We start from the raw sequence: 14,750 nt of genomic DNA, 5'->3' as shown, positions 1-14,750 counted from the left end.
ATCTGCTTCTGGGTTAACTCACTCATTATGATCATTTCTAATTCTACCTATTTTTAAAAATTTTTGGAATTCCTTGTTTTTAATAGCTGAGTAGTATTCCATAGTGCAAATGTACCACAGTTTCTTTATCCATTCTTCTACTGAGGGACACTTAGGCTGTTTCCAGGTGTGCAGTAAACTTTGAACCCCTACACAGATCTAACCAATGGACAGGACATTCTCCACAGTTGATTGTAGAGTGGGGTCTGACTTTCACACAAATTCTGGTGCTTCATATTTGACCATGTCCCCTGGATGGGGAGGCCTGGTGGCACTCAGAGGAAGGATAGCAGGCTATCAAGAAGAGACTTGATACCCTATGAGCATATACAGGGTGAGGAGGTCCCCCTCAGTCACAGTCACAGGGGAGGGGAGTAAGGGGAAATGGGAGGGAGGGAGGAATGGGAGGATGCAAGGGATGGGATAACAATTTAGATGTAATATGAATAAATTAATAAAATATATTTTAAAAAAGAAAAAAAAGAACGCCTTTGGTGATGGCATATGCACTCATGAACTCATAGCAAGTCTGGTCAACTGTGCAAGACCTGTACAACATTCCAGTGTGAGTGGGGAGACCTTCATGAGTCCTCACTCCTAGCTGAGGAGCTCTTGACAGTTGATGGCTTCTTAGAGAGGAAGACTTGGTTTTCCTTAAAGCTGTGACCCGCTGGTAGGTTAGTCTTGCTCTAGTACCCCATGCCTATGAGTTTGCAGGCAGCACAAATTGGATTCTACAGGTCATTAAAAAAATGGGAGAGGGGACATAAAACTAACTGGTGTGTGTGGGGGGAGCACTCTGAGAAGTGTTAGTAGGGGTTAATAGGATCAAAATAATTGTATAAATGTATGAAATTCTTAAACAATAAAACATTTGAAAATTTATATCAATTAAGAAATAAAGTACTGGGGCTGGAATGATGGCTCAGTGGTTAAGAACACCGGTTGCTCTTCTGGAATACCTGAGTTCAATTCCCAGTACCTACATATAGCCGCTCACAAATGTCTGTAACTCTAGTTCCAGGGGATCTGGCACCTTTACTAAAACACACATGCAAGCACAACACCAAGGCACATAAGATAAAAATAAAGTATTAAAAAAAAAGAAAGTACTAAGTAACATAGAAAAACACCCTTGCACACACTCTTGCTTTGACTCACACCTTATGGTACTGTTCTTCTAGTTTTTGGAATAATTTTATAACTCCAGAGAAGCTCTAGAAGATTTCCCTACATGACAGGCAGGAACTATGAGCTTCAGTACACAATTTTTCCTAAATGAGATTTTTTTTCCTACTTTCCCCCAGTTAACACTCCCCTGTAAAACTCAGTAGCACTGAATTAAAACTCAGCCATAGATCACTGTCTCAGTGACAAAGTTAACAACCAGAGCATTTCCTAAAGACAGCACAAATGAGGGCCAAAGAGACTAGCATGTCTCTATTCGTTCACTTTTAGGGACTGATCTGGGACACTGAGCAAGCAAACACGATCCCAAAGCCCTGCCACTGCCTCTCAAACACACTATTCTGGATGCAGGTAGAAAAGCTGTGAATTCTGAAGGCCTGTGGAGGGAAAGTGAGAAGGTCAAGAGTTTCAAGAACACAGACACATAAGCGGGATGCCCAGGCAACACCTCAGCGCTGAGCATGTCACACTTCTCAGTTGGTACCACACGAGGCAAGCCTTCAGCTTTTATCTGTAAAGCAGCCGAAGCACAAAGAAATTGGAGTGTACGCAATAGGAAGTCCACTCTGAAAGCCCCTCTAGTGTTTTCCTACAGGATTTACACTCCCAGATTCTAGCCACACAGATTAAAACTCCACATATTTGAGAGCAAAACGCTATTTATAAGTCGTGCAAAGATGGCTTTATTAGTCACTTCCTCGAAGGCCACGGCCACACAGAGGGCCACAAACCTACCTACAAGGCAGTGCTCTTCATCTTAAAGCAGTAGTAATTCTACATTCCATCCTTTCTGCTCTTCTTTTGAGCTTCTCAAGCATGAGCAAAGCATCAGTTGGCATGACTTACCAGTGAATTCACAGTGAATGGCTGCTCCATGCTGTCCTGGCTGCAAAGGCGAGGTGCTCAACTCCTTCTTCTCAATCACATCATCTGTTTGGAAGACACAGAGCAAGAAAAGCTGAGGTTAACTCTATGAGAACTCAAGTCTCAGTTCCCAAGTTCAAAAGACTGTGAGCACTTTGAAAAAAAAAAAAAAAGTATAAAACCAGAGTGCCTAAAGAGACTATGGAGGTCTTCTCTAGAAAATCGAAAACTGTGGGTGGTTGCTGGTGTGCGTGTGTTGAAACTGATGTTCAAAGAGGAGGGGATGCTGGGAGTTAACGCTTGAAGAGCAGAGCAATGAAGCTGCTCTGTGCTGGTTTATTTAGAATCCTGGACAGGGCTATATATAAAACAGGCTTAACTTCCTTCAAAGGCAGAAGGAAGAGGATGGTTTTTATGATCAAGGATGCTGAGGTGACTGACTCTTCACCTGGAGAGCGTGCTAGGTTTAAAGGGCCCTCAAGCTGCATTTGGCAGAAGTGTAAGACAGCATTGTGCATCCCCGTCACTGTGAGTCATGGTTTGCGGAGTAGCCTCCCCTTGAGAATGGACAAGCCTGTCCTGTTCTGGTGGGTCTTCTGCCTATGGAACACGGTAAGTGAATATTGCTCCCATGATTATGTTCCGTCACATACCAAAGATGAGGGTGCATTGCAGACATATTAACACCTCTTAAGCCGTTGGCATTAAGTTAGTTAAAAGACAGGGTGCCAACAAGTCTTCACCAGAGGAAGTGAGAGTTTGAACAGCTTGTTTTGAGAGCCAGATGTCAAGAGTTTTGCAGCTGCAAGAAAGCTAATTCTACACCACAACCACAAGGACTTCAGATGAGTCACAGTCACAGCTGAGCCTCCAGCCACCAACACCCAAGTTATAGATCCCTGGTCTGTCCTTACTAGGCCAGCAGCTTGACTGAAGCCTTAAGATGCCAAAAAGAGAATCTAGGTAAGATACACTCAGACACATGTCCCACAAAAACCCAAGGTGAGTATAGGCTGACTTTAGCCATTATGTTCAAGGCGATAGATATGGTAGCAATAGCAAATCAGCTAGCTGTGTGACTACAGGTAAGTTATACTGCCGGGGCATCTGAGAAGTGGAGAAGTAATAGTGCCATTGACATAATTGTAGCAAGAATTACATGTGCTACTGCATAAACTACACAAGAGCCCTACCCCATAGCCAATAGTCTATTAATGTTAAAATTATTAGAATCTTTATTTTTAGGTTGAGGAAACTAGGTTTCAACAGTGTTGAGTGAATATGCCCAAGATCAAAAAAAATTTTTTAACACAGGGTTTTTCTGTATAGCCTTGACTGTCCTGGACTTGCTCTGTAGACCAGGCTGGCCTCAAACTCACAGTGATCTGCCTGCCTCTGCCTCCCTGAGTGCTGGGATTAAAGGTGTGTGCCCCGAAGACCATCTCTAAGTTCAAATCTTAGCTCAGCAATTGCCAGCCCTTCTTTTGTACAGTGGAGGTCAATCTCTCTCTCCTTTCGTATGTAGCACGAAACCCAGTAGAATCATCATATCTAGAGTAAACATTAGAATGAAATAGTAGTCTTCTAGAAGGACTTTGACCTTGAAGGAATCATTATAGAAAACGGTGATTCCTGTTATCTGTAGAGTTGCTTTCTGAAGGAGTTCTACGGCCGTTGCATGACTTTGGTCACAAGCCAGTCCTGGCACACCTGGAATGTCTCGCATTATTAGCTACTGCAAACAGTACACAGTAAGGACAAAAGTATCAGGGGTGTGATATTTTTCTTCACAAAACATATAGATTAGATTAGGCATTTTCGGTGTGAGGAACTTGTTTTAGCCTAAAAGCAATGTTTTTGAACCAAGTGATACATATTATGCTTTTGTGTGACTTTTCATCGTTCAGTCCACAGAGGCTGGAGTGCGGTGCTGCCAGCAAAGCCTTAATTTATCCTTGAGTCACTCTCTTTCTTTGACTGTCCCTCACTACCAAGAACACTGACATCCTTGCTTTCTAACCGTTAACCGGGTCACACTCGGTCTGCTCTACCTGCCACTTTGGTAACTTTGGACATTCCTCTTCTCCTCTTACTTCGGAAACTCTGGGACGTGGCAGTCTCTTAAGCTGAAACATTCTATGATTTCACAAGGCTCCAATCCGATCAATCCACTCTTCTCCTGTTGTTTTTCATCCCAAATCCAGCGAAACCCTTCGAAGAAAATGACTCTGCCTCACAGCTTCTAGCCGGTCTCCTCTTGTCTCCATCTAACCTTGGAGTAACTGCTGAGCTGTCCACCTGAGGGACAAGGTTACTTAGGAAAGAAACTGCTTTGGAGAGCTATAGTCACAAGTCAACAGTGTGCACTGATCACAGATGCACCATGGCTCATGTAGAATGCAGGCAACTCTCACAGGGGAATTGACACTTCTTAGTTCTCAGACCAAAAAAATAAAGAAAGAAAGAAAGAGACTCTGCTTGATGTAGTTTCACATGTCTGCGCTAATGGAGCAGACAGACTCAGTAGGATTTAGGAGTTCAAAGTCAGGTTCAACTACAAAAAGAGTTGAGTTCGATAAAGAAAACTGAAGTTCAATTGACTTCACTATAGAACACTGAAGGCCAGCCTTGGCTATGTGAGACCCTGGCCCTGTTTCAAACATCAAAAAGAAGTGGGGGGCTCAGGCACCAATAGTGTAGGCCTCAAACCAGACCCATGACTCGTAGCAATGAACAATTGAAAGGAAACATATGTGGATAAAAGGCTCTACTGTGTGATACACTACAGTTTTTGTGACAAGAGTTTTTGTTTGTCTGTTTGTTTTACTTTACTGGGATAGGAGAGGGATTTTGGTGCATGATGTGTAAATCACAGACATCCAATAAAAGTAAAATAACTTTTAAAAAAGAAGGGGGGAAAGGAGAGCTTAGAAAGAGCTAGAACAATGTGAATGGGTGAGGGACAGTGCATGGGGACAAAGAAATACTAGCCAGTCATCTGGTTTTGTAAAAGAATTGTTCCTGCAGAGGTGGAAGCAGGAAGTTAGAATTCCTGTGCCAGGCCATTCTGAGCTACACATCAAGTTCAAGAACAGCCTGGGACCCATGAAACTATGTTTTTATTGATTAACGAATTAATTAAAATACAGAGTCCTAGAACTCATCCACGAAGATTCTAAGCCCAGGAACTGGCATTTTAGAACTGAGTCCAGGGATTTTTCATCCAAGAGCTTCTGGAGATGTGTTAAAAAGAGCCACACCTACTGCACCTGGGACTGAATCATGCACGATACTTGGCTACAGGCAAAGACCCCAACTCTTGAATTCAGAGAACAGTGGAGAGATCATGTGTTTCCAGGGAGGCCAGCAAAATTGGGCTCCCAGGCTGCATTTCCAGGAACACCACCCTAAACTCACAGAAGTCTCCTTCGACCAAAACACCACCCTGCTGTCTCTGTCACAGCCCAAAGGGGGAGGGGATTGTCAGCAGCTTCCTCTACCAGAGACTCCTGCAATGAACTGTTGCCATGGAAACTATGTGCAGTTGCCTGGGGATTTCTACATGTCTGTAGTTTCCATATCAGAGCATGAAATACAGATGTCCATCAGCTATGCCTAGGTCACATGGCTGCAGCCTGGCTGTAAAGAAGGTCGAAATGTACCCGCTCAACAGTTCACATTTCTAAGAGGACAACGGATACACCAAATTAGAAATGATGTGTTTAGAGTGGGTGGCTAGACACAAGAGCAAGTGTACAAAACTGAATGAACACATTTTTCTTTGTAACAAGTGTCTGTTTGTATAAAATGCCTAGTTCATAAATCTTAAACACTAGAATTAATTAGCTTGACACAGGTACAATAATCACTCTGAGCATTTACACATGCGTTTATTATTCAGTGGGAGAAACCAACTCCTCCCAAATAAAAGATGAAAGAAGTTCACAGATTGGTTGGGCTATTATGTGAACTGTTCATTGCTTGATGGCACTGTGCCTATATGAATTCCTGTATTTTTAAGTTCCTAGCTCTGGGCCTTATAATGGCTAAGTAATCACAACAATCTAGGTTGGTGCCTCTCAAAGCATAGACTAGGTATCCGGAAATGATTTCATGGGGTGCTAAAGGTCAGTATTATTTTCATGATATTACTACAGCGTTTCCTTTCTGGTGCATGTGTGGGCAAGCACTGAAGGGACCAGTATTGGCTCAAGACACCCTAAGACCAAGTTTTTAGTACAAAGGAAACTTATTTTCCCCAGAAGGACTAAGGGCAGGGAATAAGAGTCAGAGACAGGAGCTAAAGGACAAGGAAGAAGATGGATAGGAACAAGGGAGGGAGGCAGCGGTATTTGTCCCCAGGGGACAGAGGATGTCTCTAGGCACAGAGGAAAATGGCGGTTTATAAAGGCACAAGGGGACACACCATGTTAGGATGAGTTGGTTAATTTTAACTGGGTGTGTGAATTAAGGAGATCAAAGTGGGGACTTTTGATTGTTGGACTTCAATACTTTGATAGTTGGAGGTTGGTAGTCAGCCTTGGGGGGAGGAAGGGACAAATAAGGGGATCGACCTTATGGGCTAGGTTTAGAAGTGTAATTTAATGTTTTTTGTTTATTTATTTGTTTGGGTTTTTTGTTTGTTGTTGTCGTTGTTGTTCTTGTTGTTGTTTTTGTTTTAGCAAGCCCAGGGAATGCAGGAGAAAGGCAAGGCCTGCCAGAGGCAATGCCTGCCATGCTCGGGCTGGCCAGAGTCCCTTCCAGCTTGCATGTGAGAGTATGAGTGAATATGTACAGGTGTGTATGAGTGTGCAGGTCACGGATAGGCGTCAGTTGCCTTCCTTGATCCCTTCCCCACATGTTGTGAGACAGGATCTCTCAGGGGATGTGATGCTCCATAGTTGGCTATGCTAGCTGGTCAGCAAGTCCCAGGGCTCCTCCTGCCTCTCCTTCCCCAGGGCTAGGGTGAGAGCCAAGCCCTTCCTGGCCCAACTTTTATGTCTGTGCCGAGGATCTAACCCCAGGCCGCAAGCTTTCTTGGCAAGCACTTTAGTGTCAATCCCTCACAAGTGTGTTTTAGAGAGTTCCAAGTGGGTAAAGTAACTCACAGAACCTCCATTTAAATACTCTTAATGTCTGTTTTAATATTTAATACTGTACATAACACATTTAAAAATTTATAGCTATTAGCCGGGCGTGGTGGTGCACACCTTTAATCTCCACACCCAGGGAGGCAGAGGCAGGAGGATCTCTGTGAGTTCTAGGCCAGCTCGGTCTACAAAGGGAGTCCAGAACAGCCAAGGCTACACAGAGAAACCCTGTTTCAAAACAAAACAAAACATCTTTTAAAATTAGTGATCTTTTAGAGAGCAAGAAGTTTAAGGCATCCAAGCCAATGAACAACATAAAAACTCATCATACTGCCACTGCAAGCAAAACTAAAGCAAACTATAAGAATTCAACAGAGCAAATATCAATGACAAGGTCATCTTTCATTTATGCCACTGGAATCTTGCTTATATAACGAGAGAATTTAAATAATAGGAGACACCCAGCTTTACAAAACTAAAGCCAAAAAAAAAAAAAAAAAAAAAAAAAAAGCCCAGCAGGCTGGCAATTATTCCACTTTTCTTTCAATTATGCCATTTTCCTTCTAGTATTTATATTGATATATAATTTTCAGTAGATACAGGGCACATAGCTCAGACCGACATTTTCCACTCCTGTGGTCACGTCACCATAGATTATAGAGTGTGAACAGAGGTGAGGGAGTCGAGGTCTGGGTCATGAAAAGAAATAACAGGAATGACTGAAAATGATAGGAAATTTTCTTGAGCCTGGATTTGAGTGACCCAGGGACTTAAGACATAAGAAATTCAGTGGTCCCCAAAAGTCAACTTGAGACACTGATGCTCACGTTGGCTGTCTCACTCCAGTGTGGGACTTGTAGAAGAAAGCAAAGTGGAGTCAATTCTCTTAGTTAAGAGAAATGAAGAAAAAGTGAGGAATTGGGGCAAAGTGAAACTCCCAAGAGCAGGAAGGGAGCCCTAAGAAGGAGGAAAATGTTAAACTGTTTTGTCTAGGGAGGGGGCAGTTTCTGTAGTATTCATCGTAGAAACTGGACAAAAACTGAGGTAATTTCTATTGAGATTGGTTAGCACTTGGGGCCTATCACAGGTTTAACTGATTATAGGGTGACATCTGTGTATGTTCTGGTTCAGTTGGGAGACGGTCACATTCTGTTCATGTATTGCCCATCATGTGCATGTGTGTGCGTGTGTGTGTGGGCGTGCGCACACACGCACACACACTCGCTGACTTCTCCTTTGTCAGCTGTCGACCTTGACCGTCTGCTAGCTGTTGGATCTGGCTGGTATTGATATCATTGACCTTGCAGGTGTTCCAGGCTGTGGAGAGTCTGTGCTCATTCTCCTCACATTTACGTGGCTAGCATGTGGTGTCATCACGAAGCTAACTCTACCATAGCTACCAAGACGGAGACAAAATTGGTCTTGGTTACCTCACATTTAATTCCTGGTTTTGTTTGTTTTTGTTTTTTTGGTTTTTTTTTTGTTTTTGTTTTTTGTTTTTTTTTTTTTGGCTTTTTTTAGTCTGGGTAGTCTTTTTCCTACAATGAGTGGAGGCTTTCTCAAAACTGTTCTTACTTACTATTTAGTTGCTTGCAATTGGCCACATTAGCAGAAAGAATATGTGAAAAGGGTAGCAGAGTCCTGCACAGGTTCCTCAAGGAAGGGTGCTGCAAAGGATGCAGCTGGGTATCAGAGAGCACCCTTCCTCTTCTCTGGCTGGCTTGGTTACATGATGCCCAGCTGTAAGCTCTTCAGTTTCCCCCCTGTAATGTTCCCTAACTGTTTTTACCTCTGCTCATCTCTTCTCGCCTTAACATTTGTGATGACATTCACCACGAATCTGTTTTCTCACTCCTGTGGGGAGCAAGCTTCCAGCTCAGGGGGACTTATATGACATGCTCCACCCACCCCTGCCCCTCTTGCTAGCAGAAGTCACATGAAGGTGAGATGTGTCATAAGGATGAGCCACCATGAAAAAGAAGAGTATCTTAGTTTGCTCACACTCAGACAACTTAGAGAGATGCAGATTTCTCTGTTGTTGACTGCTCTGGGTGATTGCTTAGGCAGCTGGACCTGCATCCTAGCAAAGACAGGGACTAAGGGAAACACGGGGACTATCCCTATAGTAATATGAAAACACAAGCGTGTCTCTGCCTCAGCACCTGTCTGGTTGCCTTCTACCTTTCCTTTATCTCCCCTTAACCCCCCACCCTGGAAGCAGGCTTCTTTAGAAGAAATATCATACAATCCCCCAGATCTACAGTGAGCTGCACCTCCAAATGCTACCTTTGGTTGTCATAAATAGTTAATTTGGCTGTTTGCAGTAAACTTTAACTGTTAGGGGTCAGTTTTTGCCATTTAAAACTAGAAACATTTTATATGAAAATTGTATTTTCAGTTGTGTGTGTGTGTGTGTGTGAGAGAGGGGGGGAGGGAGGGAGGGAGGGAGAGAGGAGAGAGAGAGAGAGAGAGAGAGAGAGAGAGAGAGAGAGAGAGAGAGAGAGAGAGAGAGAGAGAGAGGGACATCTGTACCTGTTCGTGTGTGTTCATGTGCAGGTGTGTGTGTAGAAATCAGAGGTCAGCGTAGGACTGCCTTTCTGCATTGTTCTCTGACTTATTTCTGACAAGGTCTTTTACTGGGCCAGAAGCTCACAGATTTCGTAAGAGCAGCTAGCCCGCCAGCCTCAGGGATATACCTGTATCTGCTCCCTACAGTTAAAACTGCAAGCAAGCATGCACCACCCATACCTGGGCTTTGTGTGTGTGCCTGAGATACTAATACGTGTCTTCACACTTAAAGTTCCTTACCAAGCAAGCCATCTCCCCAGTCCCAGATTGCCAGTTATCAGGCATTCTGGCACCAGGGAGCCTAAGTCCCAATTGTTTTTAACCTGTGGATTGGGAACAGAATCAAGGTTCTGATGAGGAAATCAAAATCATTTTTTATTATTTATTTATTGCCCAACAGGAGTGAAGGCAAACAACTTGAGTGCTAAGAGTATAAGCAAATGGTGCTTCTTGGAAGGAAATAATCCATGTAAATGTTTAAACAATAGGAGAGCCGCCGGCTTGGGGCTCTCTGTTCTAACTCTATACTTCAACAGCTAACATGGATAAGACAGGCCGAAGATAACTTCAAGTGCCAACGATAAACTTTGCAGTTTGGAGAATCAGAAATATACTGAAACAGAACGTCAGAGGCAACACGGAAGTCCTGCATGTCATGCAAGAAGAAAATATAATTACTTGTTGGAAGTGAAGGACCAGTGTGCCAGCAAGCATACAAAGCAAACAGCTCTGTACTCACACAAGCAGGAGGTAAACTTGGTTCTGACATCCTCTTGCTAGGAGTGGTCCATAGTGTGTTCCTCCAGGTCCACAATGTCATTCACAAATGGCCCGAATACACTGTTCTCACCCTTACAGCTGTTTGAGAACACCCATCAGAAATGTTTGATTTAGTCTCAGCCTGCTCCTTAACCTCAGCCCCAGTTCAGTCTGCATTCTTGAGATCCGATAACATCTGAAGTACAGCCAGCCATGAGGCTGTATTTAACCTGCCAGGTCCCTGCCAGGAGTTTCTGCCTTCCTGTGTTCATCCCTAACTCTTTTCCTAACACAGCCTCTAGAAAATGTAATAATCTCTTAAACGGACCTTCTGCAGAGACATAGGGAGCTTCAGCTTCCTGATGATCTTGACATATAAGGCTTGGGAACGTGGGTGCCCGAAGTGCGTGTGTTCCCAGTGGGTGCCCAAAGCATGTGTGTTCCCAGTGGGTGCCCGAAGTGCATGTGTGTTTACCATGTGTGCCCGAAGTGCGTGTGTTCACAGTGTGTGCCCAAAGTGCGTGTGTTCACAGTGGGTGCTCGAAGTGCATGTGTTGCCAGTGGGTGCCTGAAGAGTGCGTGTTCCCAGTGGGTGCCCGAAGTGCGTGTGTTCCCAGTGGGTGCCCAAAGTGTGTGTGTTCCTGGTGGGTGTCCGAAGTGCGTGTGTTCCCAGTGGGTGCCCAAAGTGTGTGTGTTCACAGTGGGTGCCCGAAGTGCGTGTGTTCACAGTGGGTGCCCGAAGTGCGTGTGTTCACAGTGGGTGCCCAAAGTGTGTGTGTTCCCAATGGGTCCCTGAAGTGTGTGTGTTCCCAATGGGTGCCTGAAATGCGTGTGTTCATGGTGAGCACCAAGAAGCTAGCTGCTTTCCCACAAGACCAGCCGCGACAGCAGCCTAGTGAAAAATGGAGCAGCCAGCTACCCCGAGACCCTGAGGGTCTATGACAAAAATATCCTCATCCCCAAACCTTCTCCAAGTGATAGTTCCACTCTGCGCTGGGAACAGTTGACTGTTCTTCCACCCAGCAGCAGCCATTAGCCTCTTGCCATTTGATTCCTAACTCACAGTAATCAAGTCTTCATGGGCCCCAAAGATTGTGGAGGATGCTGTGATTCTGTCTTTTAAAATGTGGAGCAAATAATGGCCAGAGTGGACAGAAGGGAATATCTGGTTGGTATTTTGTGACTTCTTTGTATCTTAGGGTTTTTTCCCTCCTTTGCCCCTCTTTCTCCACCCTCCCCTCCCCTTCTGAAGGGCCAGGGATATTCAGAGTCTAGGGTCTCACATGCTGCATAAGTACTGCACAACTAAGCTACAAACTTTTTAATATACTTTGAAATATACTTTTTAAGCTGGGTGATGATGGCACATGCCTTTAATTCCAGCTCTGGGGAGGCAGAGGCAGGCTGGTATCTGTGAGTTGGAGACCAGCCTAGTCTACAGTTTTAGGACAGCCAGGGCTACAAAGAGAAACCTTGTCTCAAACATAATCTCCCTTCCCCCTGCAAACAAAACAAAACAAAAACAAACAAAAAACAACCCAACCCATCAACCAACCAGCAACAACAAAAACCGCAAACAAACAACAGTAACAACAAGAACAAAAAACAAAACCACTTTTTTTTTTCCAGGTAGAGGGTACTTTAGCTCAAACTCCTGACCCACTTTCATATCCATAAAAGCAGTATTTTCCAGAATATAGAAAGGAATCCATCAGACAGTGAGCATTCTCCTTAGAGGCTTCACAGTCACCGGAAAGAGCTGGGGGCATCTTTCCCTAGCTGTGTCCTTTTCTCCTGGAGTGCCAAGGTGACCTGGCTAAGCAGGTGAGGTGCTAGGCGAGAGAACAGACTAGCTCATGCCATCTGCATGCATCTCAGGACTCACTGGCTAAATGCACAGCCTTTCTTGCCTTCACTGGGTTAGAGTTCATTCTCCAGGGAGAGCAGGGTGCAATTTACTTAGTTGGAGATTCAGAAAGGAAATTCTTATATCCTAGGCCTTGAGCTGCAATGATCTAATTGGATTCAGATAAAGCAAGCGGGCTACTCCCATGCCTTCAATGACAGAAGCACAAAGGAGGCCCTCCAGAGTCATAATCTTAATGATGGGGACCTGCTTTAGGGGGGGGCGATTAGTGAGGTACAGCTCCTCTATTCATTTTGAAAGATTCTAAAACAGAGCACTCTGATATTTTAAAATACTTAACCTATAGTACTTACGAAAAGTGTACCGTGACCTAGACTCCATTTTATCTATGCCAAAATATGGGTAAGATAAAGACATAGCATGCACAATTAGAATTTGCCAATTAATAATTGAATGTTAACAGTCTTTAAAGTTGTTATACAAAAGAACACATTTCCCGGAGATAAAGGAAGCTCTGGGGAAAGAAAAGGATGCAAATGGAAAGGAAGAGGCAAAACCATGAGAGGTAGCTTCTATTGAGGTTTTGTTTTGTTTTGTTTTGTTTTGTTTTGTTTTTTTTCCTCTATCTGTCAACCACTACACATATGTGAATACCTACTGGGTGGCAGGTTTCTGTCTCATCCTTGCTGCTATGTCCTAAGTAAACACTCTGTAGCAGATGGATTTGAAGTTGACCAGTGATCAAGACTGGGAGGTGCTACAGAGGAGAATATTAAATACACACCAGTCTTGGGGGGGAGTTTAATTTTTTTTGTATAGATTTACTTATGCTATTTTGATGTGTATGAGTGTTTTCCTACATGTGTGTATGTTTACTATGTAGGTGTGCTGTGCCTGTGGAGGTCAGAAGAGGACAGCGGATCATGTGGAACTGGAGTTACAGATGGTTGGGACCTACTATGAGGGTGCTAGGAACCAAACCCAGGTCCTCTGCAAGAGCAGCAAGTGTCCTTAACTGAGTTGACACAATACTGATGATGATGATGATGACGATGATGATGATGATGATATGACAATAAGTTTGTAAGGTTTAGCTATTTCTGAAGGAAACAGTTCCGACATATATTAATTCTTCCTTGATGGAAACCACAACATTATTAGTTTTTTGACACTTCATTTTTGTTTCTAAGTATTTGCTGGAAGCAATGCTCTTTTCTTTTCTGCTTGACTCCTTTGACCTGTCCTGGGTTTAAAAGACCTTCCAACTTCTCACTGAAAGTGTTAGCTTCAGTCTTTCCTGTCTTTTAACCTGTTTCATAGGTCTTAAATTAAAAAAAGAATAGCCAGGGTATAGATTTGTAGCAAGCATTTATCTATGAAAGAGTTACAGGCTGATGATTCTAAATATACTCCATGAATTCCATTTTTATTTCTTACTCTATCCTTTCTTTTCCTCTATTGCAGTGATCTTCAACCTACCTAAAGCTGTGACCCTTTAATATACTTCCTTATGTTGTGGTGACCCCCCCACCATAATATTATTTTTGTTGCTACTTCATAACTGTAATTGCTACTGTTATGAACTGTGTTGTAAAAATCTTGTATGTTGCCACCTGTAGATGGAGTCCTTCTGCTCTATTATTTCCTAGGAAACAGACAGCTGGGTTTTTGGGGGGGGTGCTAATAAAGTATTATTTGTCTCTTTTAACATATCAAATAATGGCAAGACACCTGCCATGCTAATAAAGACATCCCTAATGGAACTGTGCATCAACACACATGATCTCAGACTGCCCCGGAGATAGCCTGCTCAGATAACAGACACATGAGTTTACACACCAGGCTCGTAACCCACAGTCAGAATGCTTGAGTTCAAACTCCAAGCTGTCTGAAGGCGAGGTGATGCCTGGCAAACACATGACGCAGCGCCCACTATCATTCGCTCCATTTTACGCAGGAAAAAAGGAAAGCTTCTAGAAGAGGTAATAAAATTGAGCCACGGTGGAGGAAGGAAGCAAGACAAGGAGTTCAGAGTTCAGTCACAGCCTTGCAGTGATCCCAGCAATTCATTAACCATGGGGCGTTAACAGTAAAATCCAGGGGAGGGTCAAATCCATGGACCTCAGGCAAGAATGACAGAACTGGCTGCTGAAATGGGACTTCAGTCTAGCATCACAAATATATGATTCATAATCTCCGTGCCCAAGACATTAAAAGGACAGTCATTCACATTTTTCCCATAGGCAGAATGATTCAGTGTCTGTGCCTGGCCACCTGGTACATGCAAATAAAGGAATCTGAATCCACACTTATTCTAGCAGGACATGGCTCAGTTCAAAGTATGACTGGCTTTTAAGATAAATTCTAAGTTTTAT

General features: G+C 43.6%; 1 protein-coding gene across 1 annotated transcript in view; it reads right to left on the bottom strand.

Moving 5' to 3' along the window:
* The window catches only part of Stambpl1 (STAM binding protein like 1), a 55,230-nt gene that overhangs the window by 22,513 nt on the left and 17,967 nt on the right, over positions 1 to 14,750 (bottom strand). The window contains exon 2 of the mRNA XM_051146353.1: positions 2,074 to 2,157. Coding sequence (XP_051002310.1) covers positions 2,074 to 2,103 — 30 coding nt within the window. The 5' untranslated portion in view covers positions 2,104 to 2,157. The remainder of the gene's footprint in view (positions 1 to 2,073; positions 2,158 to 14,750) is intronic.

Source organism: Acomys russatus, chromosome 5 (genome assembly GCF_903995435.1).
Source record: "Acomys russatus chromosome 5, mAcoRus1.1, whole genome shotgun sequence".
Taxonomy (NCBI): Eukaryota; Metazoa; Chordata; class Mammalia; order Rodentia; family Muridae; genus Acomys; species Acomys russatus.
Note: the sequence above shows the minus strand (reverse complement) of the source record. Positions and strands in the feature narration are given on the sequence as shown.